Source organism: Cucurbita pepo, chromosome 19 (genome assembly GCF_057944985.1).
Source record: "Cucurbita pepo subsp. pepo isolate OVF chromosome 19, ASM5794498v1, whole genome shotgun sequence".
Lineage (NCBI taxonomy): Eukaryota > Viridiplantae > Streptophyta > Magnoliopsida > Cucurbitales > Cucurbitaceae > Cucurbita > Cucurbita pepo.
In genome coordinates, this window is record NC_141816.1 from 10,872,414 (window position 1) to 10,889,830 (window position 17,417).

General features: G+C 37.7%; 3 protein-coding genes across 7 annotated transcripts; all 3 read left to right on the plus strand.

The window, feature by feature from the left end:
* The first annotated feature begins 165 nt into the window (after positions 1-165).
* LOC111781207 (uncharacterized) lies at positions 166-4,257 on the plus strand. 2 transcript variants are annotated; one of them, XM_023661679.2, is made up of 12 exons: positions 166-458; positions 684-2,013; positions 2,095-2,205; positions 2,301-2,333; positions 2,443-2,620; positions 2,703-2,884; positions 3,012-3,148; positions 3,226-3,321; positions 3,471-3,540; positions 3,612-3,686; positions 3,770-3,821; positions 3,901-4,257. In XM_023661679.2, exons 2-12 carry the CDS (start codon positions 805-807, stop codon positions 3,963-3,965), a joined length of 2,208 nt encoding a protein of 735 aa, XP_023517447.2. In that variant the 5' UTR covers positions 166-458; positions 684-804; the 3' UTR covers positions 3,966-4,257. The 2 variants fall into 2 exon arrangements, with proteins under 2 accessions (XP_023517447.2, XP_023517446.2); XM_023661678.2 differs by having other exon boundaries at positions 166-2,013.
* A 948-nt stretch (positions 4,258-5,205) lies between these two features.
* LOC111781209 (soluble inorganic pyrophosphatase) lies at positions 5,206-8,677 on the plus strand. Of its 4 annotated transcripts, none has more exons than XM_023661680.2 (9): positions 5,206-5,453; positions 6,077-6,224; positions 6,334-6,362; positions 6,547-6,612; positions 7,421-7,528; positions 7,615-7,680; positions 7,785-7,905; positions 7,989-8,070; positions 8,426-8,677. In XM_023661680.2, the coding sequence occupies exons 2-9, from the start codon at positions 6,095-6,097 to the stop codon at positions 8,466-8,468; spliced, it is 645 nt and encodes a 214-aa protein (XP_023517448.1). In that variant the 5' UTR covers positions 5,206-5,453; positions 6,077-6,094; the 3' UTR covers positions 8,469-8,677. The 4 variants fall into 4 exon arrangements, with proteins under 4 accessions (XP_023517448.1, XP_086976385.1, XP_086976384.1 ...); XM_087120259.1 differs by having other exon boundaries at positions 6,089-6,224; XM_087120258.1 differs by lacking the exon at positions 5,206-5,453 and adding an exon at positions 5,483-5,775.
* A 2,334-nt stretch (positions 8,678-11,011) lies between these two features.
* Positions 11,012-16,999, plus strand: LOC111781206 (uncharacterized). Its single transcript, XM_023661677.2, has 8 exons — positions 11,012-11,592; positions 11,942-15,362; positions 15,455-15,530; positions 15,671-15,753; positions 15,837-15,902; positions 15,997-16,086; positions 16,451-16,627; positions 16,885-16,999. The coding sequence occupies exons 1-8, from the start codon at positions 11,195-11,197 to the stop codon at positions 16,918-16,920; spliced, it is 4,347 nt and encodes a 1,448-aa protein (XP_023517445.2). The 5' UTR covers positions 11,012-11,194; the 3' UTR covers positions 16,921-16,999.
* The last annotated feature ends 418 nt before the right edge of the window (positions 17,000-17,417 follow it).

The window sequence follows — 17,417 nt, forward strand, 5'->3', positions numbered from 1 at the left end:
AATAAGGACATGATTCTAATACCATATTGAAAATAAGTCAACCTCCCATTTTAGCATATGTTGTATATTTTTTTTGGATTTTTTTTCTTTTTTTGGTAAAAGAAAAAACCAACAAAAAGAAATAAATAAACTAACGAACAGAAAGTGGTTGGGAAAGACAGCATCGTAGCGGCACACTCTTCGGAACATGCAGTGTTTGGACTGGAGCAGCAGAAGCGAAGAACACCCAATGAACGCCTGAAGTGAAAGAAAATTTCAGAGTTATCCCGCGTTCATCAGCGATGGCCGCCATTATTTCCGTTCACAATTCTTTCATCAATACTCAAACTCTTTGCCATATTTCACATTCTACAGTCGCGGCCACCATGGCCAAGGAGAATAAAGACAATCTCTGGAGAGGATCGGCAAAGACAAGGCCTAATTACTTATTTTCTCAAAAACCAGCTTAGATATTTCAGGTAAACCACTCCAGATTTGAGAGCTGTATGTAATCACGCACCAGTTTCCCTATTTTGGTTTATTCGGTTTAAAGAATTATTGTCATCGTCGCCATCGATGAAATCTCCCTTGTGTTCATCAATATCTTGGAATTTAGCATCCATCCAAATTTCTTTTGAAGGAATCGTATTAGTTCCTCTAATCTTTTTCTTAATATTTTATCGTTTATCGCATTGACGATCCAGCGGCAAGGGATTCTTATATTTCCCAATAGTTCTGAAACCTTTCCCCTCAACTGATTGTTCGATGAAGACCGTCGCTCTGAATTAGGGCTTCGGAACGATCATCGCAACTCGACAGAGTCCAATGTGTCCAGCTCTGAATCTAATGAAGCAGAGGAAGGATGGATATGAACCGTCTGATACGGAGACAGAATGGCAAGAGAGCCCTTGGAATGACCCTAAGGCGAAGAAACTTGTGCTGGATTACAATAACCGACGAGCAGATTCGGCAGCATCGAAGAAGTTCAGTACTGCAGCGAATATTTCTCCTCCTGGTTCGAGAAGAAACAATGGCAAAACGCCTCACAGGCCGGCCAAAGACGACAGTGTTCTAGTCATGCATCAGAGAAACATCAGCCCCTTGTCGAGAGCAGAAAGAAGAAGACACAAATCTCCTTTTAAAGCTGGAGCAGAGGAAATTGGAAGCTCTAGCATGAGGTCAAGAAAAGAGGAGAAGTTGACTTATTCTCATGGGAGTAACAGAATAAGTCAAAAGCCAAACCACAGTAGAAGATCAGTGACTGCTCCAAGGTTGAGAACGAGAGATGAACATATGAGTGCTGTTAACGATTTATCTCAAAGGAGAGACAGAGCTGCTCCATCCTTGCAGGTCAACTCCATCCTGCACCAGTCAAAGGAGGTTTCTCAAGTGAACTCTCTTTCTGTTGGTGAAATGAACGAGATGATTGCAGATGGAAGGGTCCATAGAGGTTCGATTTTTAATGAACCGATGGTTGAAAGCACGGGGTCGATCTCGCCGGGGGACATATTCTTTTCGCGTGATGGCTTGGCTATTGGAATGAATAACAATGTCACAGGGAAGAGAAATGCGTTCAAGAATTATATAAGTCCAAGGCCTAACTTTGTGTCCAAAAAGAATGATGATACTTATAATCAAGTTGAAGTAAATGCTAATGGTAGAGGAGTTACTTCTGCTGGAACAGGTTTGTCAACGACCACAACCAATAGTGCTGCTGTAAGTAGAGAAAATAGTAGTAGAATTAGCACTGAAAGTAGTAAGATCAGTGATGTGAGTGGAAGAACAAGTGAAAGTACAAGAAGGTTCATAGCCAGTAGACGAAAGAAGAAGAACGAGATGTGGTTTTCTTGTATGAGGAATGGCCCCTGCAGGACGACGAAATCGCCCGAAAAGCGGGAGTTTGATGAAGCTACATTCATCGAAAGAGCAAATGTTGTTGAATACTTGAAACCCTTTTGGGCAGATAAGCATCGACCGGTGTCCTTAAGTGGATTCGCTTTCCATAAGCCTGAGGCGCAAACTCTCAAGCAATTAGTAAGTGTTTTCAGGTACTCTTGCATTACTTGTGCAGTTTATTGCATAGTCTTGTTGATATCCATTTCATTGAATTATTAGGTTTTACAAGACAGTTTTCCCCACATCCTGTTCAAGGGTCCGCGCGGATCTGGCAAACGAGTGCTCATTATGGCTCTTCTGCGCGAGATATATGGCGATTCGTGTTGGAATGTATGTCTTTGAGCAACTGATGCAGTAACATTAAAATTCTTCTTTCTTTGGTATGAGCTTGCTTGAATTGGTTGCCTTGTTGTGTATCGTTTCAGGTTTCTCATGATTTGCGACGTTTCCAGATTCAGGTAACTGCAAATATATGGTAAAATATTAGAAATGTTCTTTCTTGTACTAATATGAGCAGAGAGTTTAAACACATAACAAGTCTTGGAGCTCATCCTGATATCATAACAGGAAAGAAAACTAACGCAAGTCTTTGTTCCATTGACGTCAAGTGCTCACCATGTGGAACTAAATTTAAGCTCAGAAGCAAATGCTAAGTATGCTCTACTGGGATTGGCTAAAGAAATAGGCAGTGAATATTCCATTAATGTGGAAGCAAGAAATCTTAACCCGAAGGCTAGTTTCAAAGGTCCGATTTCGAAAAGATTTCTATGGTAAAAAAAAAAACTTATAAACCTTACGCTAATCTGATTTTGTGCTCTTAATTCCAGTGGTAATCCTTTTAGATGTAGACAAAGCTGTAGAGGATATTCAACATTTGCTTAGGTGGATTATGGATGGCTATAAGGATGCCTGCAAAGTAGTACTCTGTTGTGACAACGACACAGGCATCCTTGACTCAGTGATAAGCCGCTGCAAAGTTATCAAAATTAACCCTCCAGTAACTCATGAAGTAAACACTATCTTGTTTATGTTTTTTCGATACGACGTTATACTGTAAGATGAGAAAACCCGAGACCGCTATTTGAGTATTATCATGCTAAACTTTTTTGTTTTTGGGTTAATCTCCAACTTCCCAGATCATAGATGTACTTATCCAAATAGCAAAGAAGGAGGAATTTGACCTGCCTATGAACTTTGCTTCTAAGATTGCTGCTAAAGCAAAGCAGAACCTGAGAAAAGCAATCATGGCGCTTGAAGCATGCAAGGCACACAAGTTAAGACATTAGCATTTAGATACTCAAATTTACTTTTACATAATCCACAAGAGCTAAAAAGTTTTCCCTTTTGCAGTTATCCATTTTCTGATGACCAGCCAATCCCCATTGGATGGGAAGAGGCCGTGGTAGAACTCGCAGCTCATATCCTCGAAGACCCGACGAATCCAAGGTAAAACTCCATGTTTCCTATTATATGTCTGGTCAAGATAGATGAAACAAGCACAATATTCTAAGAGAACAATTTCGAGCAGAGTTTCGAGATTCTTATCGACTATACTCCTGATTTGAGTATCGTCATTTCTTTTATGTTCTTATCAGATTACACCTAGTAAAAGAAAAAATTCAGAAGCTTCTAGTTGATTCTGTTCATCCAAAACTAATCCTCCAGGTACGGCATTTAAAGTTAGGACACTATTAGTTCATGAAAAAGACTCATAAAGTTGTGTCCTCCATGTACAGAAGCTCGTGGAAGAATTTCTGAAAAGAATTGAGCTGAGGTCAAGGAGGGAACTTTACTACTGGCATGCTTATTATGTTAGTTCTCTTTTTCCCGTTTTCTTTTCCAATTCAAGGCATTGTTAGGCAAGTTTGGTAACTGGGAGCTTTATCATTTGCAGAACAAGAGACTCCCAACTGAAACTGGAACAGGCGCCTTACCCAAATTGGAAGGTACAAAACAAATTGTTGTCCAACTTACTTACTTACATACATAATCTCACAAAAATCATACGAATTTCTTCTTTTGCAGAATTCGTGGCGAAGTTCATAAGCATGTACAGGAAGAGCTCCACCAACCTCGTTTATGATCGATAAACATGTCGATGTCGATGTTGATGCGAGGTTATGAAAGATTGTGTTACAGGAAAAAGGAGAAAAAAACTGCCTTTCATTTTGATAATAGGACACTTTCTAGTATCCTAATCCGAAGAAATTATTATATATGGTTGAAACAATATGACAGACAGTCTTATACTGTAGGACATCATAGAAGATAAAATATGAGGGGAGACAACTATAATGTGTTGGTCACGTTGAATAATACTCTCTAGCCCGTTTATATAATTATATTTTCCACTGTGATGATTTTCTTAAATAATAATAATAAATAAATAAATGAAATTCACCACATGAATGTTCTCTCTCTCCCTCTTGACAATTTTATTTTTATTTTTATTTTTGATTGGAGATATAAAATGTAAACCGTTCAAGTTCGTACAGATATTGTTGTTTTTTCCTTTCTAGATTTCCTTCAAGGTTTTAAAACATGTCTTAAAACTGTGAGGTTGACGATGATACGTAACGGGCCAAAGCATATAATATCTACTATAACGGTGGGTTTGAACTGTTACAAAGGGTATCAGAGTTAGTCACCCGTCGATGTGTCAACTAAGATGCGGGGGCCTATAAGGGGTCTGATGTGTCAACTAAGATGCGGGTCCAAGGGAGTGAATTGTGAGATATCAGCTCGATTGAGAAACATTCCTTCTAAATGAGTGTTTTAAAATTGTGAGGTTATACTAACTGAATTTGGGGTGTACATCAATTTTTATCTCATATTTATTATATATTGATTTAGAGGTGTATTAAAATTTAAAAGTTTAATTAATTATTGAGATAATAAATAATTACTAATTATCAACGCCAGCATAATTTTTTCTTTTTTTTTTCTTTTTGAGTTCTACAATTCAATTAATTAGGATATGCCCTCAAATAAATATTAAGTTTAAAATATACACGTGTAATAGTAAATTAGTAAAATAAAATACACGGCTTTAAAAAATAAAATAAAATAAAGGCAAAAATGCCTGCCTCAGCTATCAGTGGATATACCATATGCAGGCCACTAGTCGCCGCCCACCAAACGCATAGAATTTGTTCTTACACAGCGAATCAGGTACACTGACGTGACGTGAAGCTTTCTTACGTGGCGAGTTCCTATTGGGTGGCAGGAAGACTCAGGACTACCTTTATACGTGGCAAGATTCTATTGGGCCTTCCTCTTCATCCATACCCGAATATTGTTACTTCAAAGATCCTTTCGCAGCTTCTTCCAAAAAATTCCAGATTCGAATACGAAAACAGAGCTTTGACACGAGTCTTCATCCTGGACCGTGGGATCGACTCCAGCCACATCCAACGATCTATATTAACTCGGTGGCTTCTCCATCCCGAAATTCTCTCTTCCTCGTCTTTTCTCACCCGCTCAGCTCGGAATAGAATCTGTTGCCATATATTTGCTCGAGTCGCTTTTGTGTGTCCGATTCAAGCTTAATCTCGACGCTGCTACTCTTCTGCTACTGAGTGAGTGATCGATCAATCGTTCAATCTTTTCCCCTTTGCTCTGTTTCTTTTGATTTGTTTCGGTGCTATTTCCGATTGTTCTGTAAGCTGTAGTGATTCAGTCAATGCCCTTTGGGATAAACTCATTTCCTGATTTGTGATTGTTTTATAAGCTATTTATAGGTTTGATTTGATTTCACTAGATTATCGTGCTTCGCCGCTACTGTGTTTTACTGTTGTGTTTTGATGCTACTCATTTCGGTTTTGAGCCTAAATGATTGAACCCATGGGGAAGAAAAACAGAGTTCATGTGTTCCGGGAAGGTGGAGATCGGAGAAGAAGGGTAGTTTTCTAGTTTCATTTTTTTGAAACATCCCTGTGCTGTGTTCTTCGTTGGATTACATTTTTTTATTACCTATATTGTTAGGATTCGATTAGTTGAGAATAATTTCATAATCTAATATATTAGTGTTCCTACCCGATTTTATTTTTTATGAACATCCAATAATCTTGCCTTGTTCCTTATTCTCTTTCTTTTTGTGGGGTATGAATCCTTTCGGATGTGTTTATTGGTTATCTTTTGATCTTTCCCTTAAAATAACTCAAAACTTTTGCTGCATAATTATAAAATGAAAACTGTGAAGCTACTGTGCAAGGTGAATATGGAAAACAGTGCTGGAGAAGGAAATTCCGCAAATGTAGGAGTCCCTAGGATTAGGCTCAATGAAAGAATTCTTTCTTCCATGTCTCGAAGATCTGTGGCTGCTCACCCTTGGCATGATTTGGAGATCGGTATGTGTACTTTTTGTTCTTTTTCAGAAGATTCTTCTACTGAATGTGCAAGGACTTCAGCTGAGCTTGTTTACTTCTTGAGTAGTAATGCTTGAATTTGTGATTTCAGGACCCGGTGCGCCATCGGTTTTCAATTGTGTAAGGTTTTCGTGTTTATTTAAGGCTTACAGTGCTAGATTGTTCAAAAGATTTGGAAAGAAAACTAAGAACTGGTTGGAAAGTGTCAAGGAGATTGGTTGTTTGAGCTAGTTGTTCTGAGATTTATTATGATGAGTTGCCAATTATATGAAACTACAAACTGAGTATTACTGTGTATGGGCAGGTTATAGAAATTAGCAAAGGCAGCAAGGTCAAATATGAGCTTGACAAGGCCAGTGGCCTTATAAAAGTGTGTTCATCTCCTCTCTATCTGTTCTTTGCCTTTATGCTTATTTTGATGCAGTAATGGCTACTTTTTAAGCAGTATTATACTAAAGCTTGCTTTGCTGCACTGTTTCATGTTCCTGAGTTTGATGGCCTCTCATTTAGAAACTCTTAGAGAAGTATTTCAAAATCTTTTGACCTTTTGCTCGTAAACAATGACGATCTGGTTTAGAACACCATAGATCATTGAGGATGCTTTCTTGTACAATAAATCTTCTCTGCTATCATGCATTGTTATCGGTAATCATGCACGTCCTCTGTTGCTTTCTCTTCTGAATTTTTCTTAAAGGTTTTAAAACGCGTCGGCTAGAAAGAGTTGGACTCTCCCTTCTGAATTTCCCCTAAAGGTTTTAAAACACGTCTGTTAGGGAGAGTTTTCCACACCCTTATAAGAAATGTTTTGTTTCCCTCTCTAACCGATGTGGGATCTCACGATCCACCCCCCTTAGGTCCTAGTGTCCTCGCTGGCACACCGGTTCTGATATCATTTGTAACAGCCCAAGCTCACAGCTAGTCGATATTGTACTCTTTGGACTTTCCCTTTCGAACTTTCCCTCAAAGTTTTAAAACAAGTTTGTTAGGAAGAGGTTTCCAAGTTTTTATAAGAAATGTTTCGTTCCGTCTTCAACTAACGTGAGATCTCACAAATATATTGGGTTTATGCTATCTTGAATGTATGCCTTTTCAATTTGTTCATGGAGAAGATGACCCGTGTATGCCTTTTCAATTTGTTCATGGAGAAGATGACCCGTGTTTCAAATTTGTGGAAACAGGTCGACCGTGTACTTTACTCATCAGTTGTTTACCCACACAACTATGGTTTCATCCCGCGTACAATCTGTGAAGACAGTGATCCTATGGATGTTCTTGTACTGATGCAGGTAAAATCCAATGAAGTTTAAGAGAATTAATTATCTCTAGTTATGAGTTGATATCTTTATTGTTCTTCTGCTTCTCTGTGGCACAGGAGCCTGTGCTCCCTGGATCTTTCCTCCGAGCTCGTGCTATTGGATTGATGCCCATGATTGATCAAGTATACGGCCCCCAACTTTCTTCTGAACAGTTTCCAAAGTCCTGTAAACAACCCAAGATTTCTTTTCCCTCTTTAAGCTAACCATTGCAGTTACCATGGTGCAGGGAGAAAGGGATGACAAAATCATAGCAGTATGTGCTGACGACCCAGAATTCCGCCATTACAAGGACATCAAGGAGATTCCCCCGCACCGGTTGGCTGAAATTCGCCGATTCTTCGAAGACTGTATCCTCTTAAAACACATTCACATTATATGGTTTATGAAAGCATTTTGTTGGTTTTTCCTTGACATCTCTTGAACCAAAAAGACAAGAAGAACGAGAACAAGAAAGTGGACGTTGAAGACTTCCTGCCAGCTGAAGCTGCCTGTGATGCCGTCAAGTACTCCATGTAAGCTCCCATCTGACCCTTCTGCAACTTTCTCGCTTTCTATCTCCCTTCTCGGTTGAACACAGAAACACTAGCACTCTTTATTAATGTCAATCGAAAAGATATTACAAGACACTCTTTCTTTATTAACACCAATCAAGAAGAGATTACAAGATACTTCGTAGAAACTACTGCATCATGCTCGTGAAACTTAAAGAAGGTGAAGGGGTATTTATCGTGCTATTTGAGACTGCTCGTGATTTTTTGGGATGAAAAACTAGATAGGATAGATATATATTTACTGCGTCAACATCTAAATCTTTTTTAATTATCTAAATTATTTTAACATAACTCACTCGTGATGTTCCTTTTGTAGGGATCTGTATGCTGCTTACATAGTTGAAAGCTTGAGGCAGTAAGTTTTTTTCTTCTTTCCCTGTTCTTATCCAATAACAGACTGGCTATTAGACCAGTTAGCAGCACATGTAATGAGGCTGCTGTTAAACGTTGTATAAATGGGCCTTAATGTCGGCCCAATAGTGAAATTTGGACAATATTGGCGGCGTGGCCCAAAAAGACCAAGTCTATTTCAAGCTTGTTCTAATCATTATTGCACCTTTAATCCCAACATGGCCTGCAATTTTTTTAGGCTGCTATTATTTGAATTAATCATTCCTCTTTATCTTTAAGCAACCATTTTCTTCCCCAGTCTTATATATATTTTTTATATTATATAATTATATAAAATTATTATTTTAAATAACCTGCCATCCACTAATCTTTTCAAACAAAAAAAAAAAAAAAAACAATTTTTCATTAATAAATTTTTGTTTTTTGTTTTTTTTAATAATTTAGGGGATTGTAATTCGACAGCTAAAAAACAACCAAATCCCGTTTCATTTCATGATTGGATAAGCTGACAGGATTCGATTACGATTGAAAATGACGATAATTTGCATTAATTAAACGATAAATATTAAATAAATAATTAGAATATGAGCTGAGCTGGAAAATTCAAGTCAATGCCACAGGCAAAAGCTGCAGCTTTGACCTTTGTCTTTTAAATTTCAAAATTCCCATCACTGTTATTCCAAATTTTCCATTTGTGGTCCAAAATCAAAATGGTAAAATACTATTTTTTAATTAAAAAAATACATTTAATTTTTATTTTGTCTCTCCACTTTTAAAATTTTAATGAGATTTAAATAAAAAAAAACGTCCAGTAGACATCATTCTACTAAACGAACCAATAGTCAACTCTAGTTTCTACTTTTGGATCGTTTGAAAATAAATTTCAAAACTAAATACGTCGAAATTTATGAACCAAATAAAAATGAAGTCGAGAATTCAATATATAATATCTTAATTTGAATCAACACTAAATAAATAAATATATTAATGAATTGAAAGAAGTGGATATATATATATATATATATATATATATATATATTTATATATTTATATGATATTACACGTCTAGGATTTAAAATTAATTTAATTCATAGGGCTAACAAATGAATGATGACAAATTCAGCTTTAGGTTACATGTAATTGGCATAAAGTGGCCAACACAAGGGCCCACCATCCCATGCACTATTTACTTTATTTATTTATTTTTATTATTTATATTATTATTATTATTATTTTGTGGGAAATTGGTATGAAGCTTGTATAAAACAAAAGCCACCAAATTTCCAAAATCCCATAGATGTGTGTGTACCCCAAATCCATTTTAAGGTAAGAAAGTGCTTCAACTTGAAGCTCCCAAACAACACACTTAAAACTCAAGGAAGTTTTTTTCATTATTTTTTAAAAATATATATTAATTTTCAGACGAACAACATATCTCCCTATTATGACTATAAACAGATCTATACAATTATTTAAAAAAAATAATCAAGTCAAAGGCTCGATCGAATTAGAGAGACCATTATCAAACAACTCACAAACTAACGAACCTGCACGATTTCACATGAATTATTTAAAATAAAAAAATGGGTTTGTTTTCAATATAATATCATTGTATTGGTAGAATTCCCACCCTAAAAAGATGCAAACATTGGGAGTTTGACTAATTTTTTTTAATGGGTTTCAAGGGCTTGTCTTTAGAATAATAAAATTTTAAATAAAGGTAAAGGAGTGAAGAGAGAAAAAGAAAATAAATAAATAAATAAATAAAAGTAATAAAAAGAAGATATTGTAATTTTAAAAATATTAAGTAAAAGTTAATTTAAGGATTCCTTCTACATTAAATATATTATTCGCTTACAAACTTTTCCTCGTTACAATCATACATACACCAAATTTCAAACAATTAATTAATAAATATATAATAAAAGACGGAAATATATTATTTTAACGTAAAAAATATATTAATTTTAATTTAGATGGTCGAAATGTTCAAATATCTTAAATTATTATTATTTTTAATTTAAATAGTTATATTAAGAGAATTTTAATTTTCAAATTTAAATCATTTAATTACATAAAATAAATTTTACGACTCTTAAAAATAGTAAAATTGAGCCATTTAATCAAATAAATACAAAATTTAATCTTTTGCGTTTTTTTTTAAGGTAAAAATAATATAAATTTGAAAATAAGAGATTTAAATGGAAAAAAATATTATTTAAGATTTAAAAAATATATATTTTTATAAAACATGTAAATATTATTTAAAATTACGTTTTTAATATTTATTTAGTTTCTCTCTCCCACTTACCGGTTTACCCGGTCCCCCTGTTTCCTTCCTCCATTTCCCGGACCAGCCGGTCTACGGTCCCACCTACAGGGTGCGACTACATTCCTCCGTCATGTCGCATTCCTTTAAAATATCCTTTAATGGCATTCCTGTAATTTTCGAATTCTAGCAAGCCCTTTATCGTCATTTAGAATTTTAATTTAAAAAAAAAAAAGAAGAATTTCGTTGCCTTATTCGTTTTCCTTCGTTGTCCTCTCGTCTTGCGTCTGGCCCTGCTGCACAGTGGCTCTCTCCTCTCTGGTTCTCTCTGCACAGTGATCGAAAAAAAGCAAGAGAGAGAGAAAGAAAGAGGAACTGTTCTACCACGAGGTGTGAGGTTGAAAGTGAAGAGCGCTACATTTCACGCTTTGTAATGGAGAACTGAGACCTACTGCCTGTATTTTCATGGATAATCTCTCCCATTCTCGCCTCCCCAACAGGGGTTCTACCTCCGTTTCTAAGAAAATTTGCAATGGCAGTAATGGTGGTGGACCTTTTGTAGCTCAGACTATCTACGACGACGTTTATGGCGGTCCTCCCAAGTTTGGTGTCTCTGCTTTGTCTCCTCGCTTCGAAGACTATGGTGAGATTTTTGGGAGCTTCCATGCCCTCCGTACTTCCTCCATTCCGATTCTTGATCTTCCGGCTGTCGATGAATCTGAGGTTTTCTTCGACGCTCGGAGCTCGGCATTTGACTATGGGGAGGTTTTTGGAGGGTTCGATGGTTTGAATTTTGCGATTTCTTATGAGGAACTGGTTGGCCCTTCCCAAGGCGTTGATGATGGCTCTTCCGACGAAGCTTGGTATGACTGCATTTTGTTGGCTTTTGTTGGTTTATTTCTGTCAAATGTATTGAAATTGACATTTTCTTCTTTCCCTCGGCTTTGAGAAGAAAAAAACAAATCATACTTTCGGGCTTTACTTATGGTTTAACATTTTGAAAGTTCATGTGTTTTGGTTTAAAATGCGGGAGATCGAAGGTGAAGGTGATGGTATGTTGACTTCCATCCAATAGTGAATAATTCTGGCATGTAGATATTGGTCTGGTTTTCCTTGTTTGAATACTATGAACTCACGTATCTTGATAATTGACCTACTGATGCTAGAACTTGACGGTAGAATGCTTTGTGCCTTGCTTTTTGACATTCACAGGACTCCAGCAGGAACTGATTCTTTGTCAGACTGTTCAGATCATTCTGGAAATTCTCATTGTATGTCAAATGAAGACTCTAATCAGTCATTTGGTGAAAGCACTGAATTTTCCATATCGTATAACAAGGTTAACCGAGAAGGCAATGGAAATGTATCAGATGGGAAGATACACGTAACCCAGTTGGAGATGCTTCCTGGATTCTCATATCTGGTTGATGAAGCACATCCCTCACCAAAGGGAACATATGACGATCTATCCCTGAAGACCAATGACGATAGCTATCTCAATATAGATTTTGATACAGGAAAGGTTAAGGGCAAACATTCAAAGAACACTATGCCACCCCCAGTGGACAGTAATGGCTCTGGACATGTATTCGAGGATAGCCTTATTTGTCAAAATGAATTTGGTAGAGAGGTTTTTCATTCTCATGAAGATTTCATAACCGTATCTGAAATAAGCCTTAGAACTGAACCTTCTCAAGTTCCACCACCTACTCGGCCGCCTCCCAAGTATGCTGCCAAAATGGGGGACTACACTAAAATGGCTTTAAATTGTGGGGATGCTTCTGAAATAATTTCGGATGATCATTTTAATCCTTTATTTGATGTGGAGGTCGACGCTAGTTCATCTGCAGCAGCCTCTGCTGCAGCTATGAAAGAAGCAATGGAAAAAGCTCAAGCACGTTTGCAAAGTGCAAAAGATTTGTGGGAGAGGAAGAAAGAAGGAGTCCATGGACGGATGAGACTGGATGCAAAATATGATATGAGAGAAAAGGAAGGAAATTTGACCAAGATTCCAAATCGATTTGAGAGTTTGACGGATGAAAGGGTGCAGGATATTGGTGAAATTCATGACCATAAAATGAATTTGCCTGCTGGAGAGAAGAGGAAAAAGGATGTGAAGGCAACTGAGGTTTGTTCAACACCATTTGGAGGAGAGGAACTATTAACAGTCGATGAAAAGACCGTACCAATTAGAAATGGGAGTAGATTTCTTGTGTCTGATAATCATGATTGCTGCGGTGAATGGAAAGACGCCACAGAGTTTTTTGAATTGGCAAGAGCAGATATATCTGGAAAGGAATTTGAGTTGTTGGACAATGATGAGATTTCCAACTTTGTGACTGAACCAATAGTAGCAGAGACCATCATTGAAGCATGGGAGAACGATAAGGATCAAGACAAGGATGGGAAACCATTCCATACGGCTCATGCTCTGAATGAAAACGTGAAAGATTTGGAGAATATGGTCCATGGAAAGGTGGAAGATAAGATAAAACTAAAACCAAATAAAGACGAGACTAGGCAAAAAGAGCAGGTGAAACTTCATCAAGGTGTTTGTGATCTTGAAGCAAATGATAGGATATTTGGAGTTGCACAAGACTTTATGGAAGAAAAAAAGCGTATGTTCAATGCTAGTGAAAAAGAGAAACATGAAAACCGTATTGAGTTTAAACAACTGGACAGTGAGCTAAAAGTTGATCAACCTGTTTCACCAATTGATATCGAACAAGAAAAGAAGAAGGTTGTTAAAGGAAAGGAAAATGGAAATATTCTCAAGGAATCTCATAGAAAAGAAAACAATGCAAATAAAATGGAAGAAGCCCTTGAGAATGAGAAAAGAGAAAAGCTGTTCTCGGAGGCTTCTGAAAGGGAAAAGCTTGAGCCAAAAAAGATGATGTTCCTCGAGCAAGAAGAAAATAAGAAAAGACCCAATTTGGTTCTTGCGGATGAGAACGTTAGGGGACAGATGGCTCGTGAAAGAGAACTGGATGGTGTCCATGGGAAGGAAGATCATGGGAAAAGGGGAAAAGAGGCTGCCAAAGTTGTAAGTGAGAGATCAAAATTAGCTCATGAGAGAGAAGATGACGACAAATGGTCAAAAAATATTCAGTATCGAGAAGAATCTGAAATAGGAGTTAAGGATTCATTTCAGCGTTTGAACATTGAACGCAGGCCAGGTGATGTGGGTAAGTGTAAAGTGCCTCAGATGTTGGTTAAAGATCCACAATATAGTGCAGATCTCAAGGGTGCGAGTATGGAGCATGATGAATTAGAGAAATTGAGTGACAGACACGAAGTAAACTCAACAATAGGATCTCAAGAATATGTGGAAGTGAAGGATTTGGGGATATCTGCTGCGGCATTTCAAATGCATGATGACCAAAACCACTTACCCACGGTACTAGCTTGTTCAATGGGGGTGCCTGAAGAATTCTCTGTTGTAGATGAAAGTGGAGAGAGGACTACCGTCACAGGTAATAAAACTTCATCAGAAAGTGATGGAATTGATAATCTGCAATTTTCCAAAAATTCTTCTGCATTGGGTGCGAGGCAGGTAGAGATAGAACATCATAAAGTTTCAGTTGAAATGGAAGATGCTGATATTCAACTTTCTTTCAATGAATGGACCAAAAAAGAAGGCAAAGAAACAAGCTTTCAACCCAAACCTGGTGATACACAAGCAGAAGCAACTAATTCGGAAGATGCATTTTCATCTGAAAACTCAACATGTGTGGATGAGCGAGAGAATGAAATTGAAGAGAACGCACTTAAGATGGATGATATGAAAACATCACCTCCTCTGGATAGAAGTGGTGAGAGAGCAGGCCAATCTAACGTTGGCATGGAAGAGTTTGTAGGGAGAAAAACATTTGTCACCAGAATGGATTGTGATCCTGAACAACCAGAAAGTAACTTGTTTTGTCGTATGGAAGATAAAGTGAAGTTCTCTAACCAGGCTGAAGATGAAGGACAAACAGTTTCTGTTCAGGGGGTGAATATAAAGGCTGAGAAAGGAAGTGGAATGGAGTCAACTCGGCCAACTATTTCAGGAAGGACACAAAAGAGCGCGGAATTTGCCTATGAGGTCAATGCAAATCAGGCCACAGAAAGAAAGGAAAAGCTTGTGAACCAGAGCCATAAATCTAAAGGAAAAGAGAGTGAGAGAGTGAGGAGCGAAGCAGAATTTGAGAATGATATGCTTCGAAAATTGGAAGAAGAGAGGGAAAGGGAAAGAGAGAGAGAAAAGGATAGAATGCATATTGATAGAATTGCTCTTGAACCACGTGATAGAGTAGGTGCTGAAACCCGTGAAAGGGCAGAAAGGACTGCTCTGGAGAGGATGACTGCTGAAGCTCGACAAAGAGCATTGACAGAGGCACGTGAAAGATTGGAAAAGGCTTGTGCAGAGGCGAGGGAAAATTCAATGGCTGGAAAGGCAACTATGGAGGCAAGGGTAAAGGCAGAGCGTGCAGCCGTAGAAAGAGCAACGGCAGAGGCCAGGGAGAGAGCTGCAGAGAAAGCCATGTCTGACAGGACTTCCTTTGGGGTGAGAGAGAGAATGGAAAGATCTGTTTCTGACAAATTCTCTGCTTCTTCGAGAAATAATGGAATGAGACAGAAGTCTTCATCCTCTGTAAGTATACTATGCTGGTGTTTTTATAATACTTGATATTTAGTGCATATCAATATCACGATGTGAAATTTAAGTTGGGTGGTGGATGCCAGGGTCAGCCCAGCCTACAATCTCAGAGCTTTGGCTCTTCCCTTGCTTCAAGATATGCCTACCACTCGGCTTATGATGGTATGGGATTTGCGCATCTTTTACCTTTCTGTTTTATAAGAGCTACAATTCCTTTTCTCCCCACCTTTATCTCTTAGCAATTTGATCATACTTCTGGTTTCTGAGCTATCTGTTCTCTGCATGAAATTTTCTTAATTCAGAGAGGAATGAGGGTGTTGATGGTGAATCGCCTCAAAGATGTAAAGCCAGATTAGAGAGGCATCAAAGAACAGCAGAACGTGCAGTATGATTCTGATCCTTCATGATAATTTGTGATTGACTTGTCTGTACATTATGAAATGATCAACACCTTCCTTTATCTTTCAGGCAAAGGCTCTGGCAGAAAAAAATATGCGTGATCTTCTTGCACAAAGAGAGCAAGCTGAGAGAAATGTAATACTCTTTACCACATGCGAGATTACACTTTAGGAATTTCTCGCTTCTTAATTTGTGACATATCATTGAACCAATCTATGCTTGTTTGCAGAGATTGGCTGAGACATTGGATGCTGACGTTAGGAGGTGGTCAAGTGGGAAGGAAGGAAACTTGCGTGCCTTGCTTTCTACACTTCAATATGTACGTTTATTTTTTACTTTTATCTGCTAGGTTATGCCCTCTGCTGTGGGGTATCAAATCTTGTGGTGAATTTTCAAGGTGTAATGTGGTTTCTGCTACGGTTCCCTTTCTCCTTTGTACAACTTTCTGTTGACTCGTTGCAAACCTTAATTGACATCTTCTAGCTTTATCCTGCCTTATAGATTCACTAGAAATTATCTAGAATCTATTGGATTTAGGTCTGGTGAACATGGTTGGAAAAGATTCAGACCGAGCCCTTATTTACCATAAATAGGGTGAAGCTATTAACCGAGCTTGAATCTATGGTTTTTTAGGCATAAGCACTTGCAACGGTTTATAGAACTAATTAACATGTTGCTTGCAGATCCTTGGACCTGGTAGTGGTTGGCAGCCCATTCCCTTAACGGAAGTTATTACTGCAGCTGCTGTAAAGAAAGCGTACAGGAAAGCCACTCTGTGCGTTCATCCAGACAAATTACAACAACGGGGTGCAAGTATTCAGCAAAAGTATATATGTGAGAAGGTCTTTGATCTACTAAAGGTGTGCTATTAACGAGTATATGCCGTATTGTTTTACAGTTCTTGAATTTTATATTCATTAGAAGAAAGAATTAAGTGGTAATCATCTCCACTTCTTTTCTATTATTATCATGTGAGGTTATCCTTTATAGCTTTCTTCCCATACCGATATCGACAATCCTAGAACTCGTGCTTTCTTATTTGTTTGTTCACCTGTGAACAAGCATTGCAGCGGTGTATAAACTGCCTCTAATATTCTGGGTTGTCTATGATTCTCAGGAAGCTTGGAACAAATTCAACTCGGAAGAGCGGTAGCCTAAAGCTCGTTGTCTATGAAGAGAAATTTATAAGTCTACCACTTTTTGGCTACTACCTGTATTACTTAGTAGTGCTGGTAAGTGTACACTCCATGCTCATCAAACCCTTTTGAATTCCACTCCTAAAGTTGAAATGGAATCATAGTGAAACCAAGTAGAAGTAAATGAAAAATAGAGCCACCATGTTTGTGTACTGGAACCTTCTCTCCTGTGTATGAAAATGTTGAAAGAAACAGTCCTATCATTGATTCATTTTTTAAGTGAAAATGTGCAAGTGAAGCACGTGCAAGGAAACCCCCAGCCGTCTTTGTTGATCATGTAATTAACAGAAAGAAAAGTCAAAACTATTGCAACTTCGTAGCATTTAGCAATCCAATCTTGACCAAACGGAGCCCATAAATCTACAACCTACCTTCCACAAATCTCTCACAACCAACCAACCAACCCTCTTGGCCTTCCATTCTGCATAATTGAGCAAGCAGCAGCACACCCTTC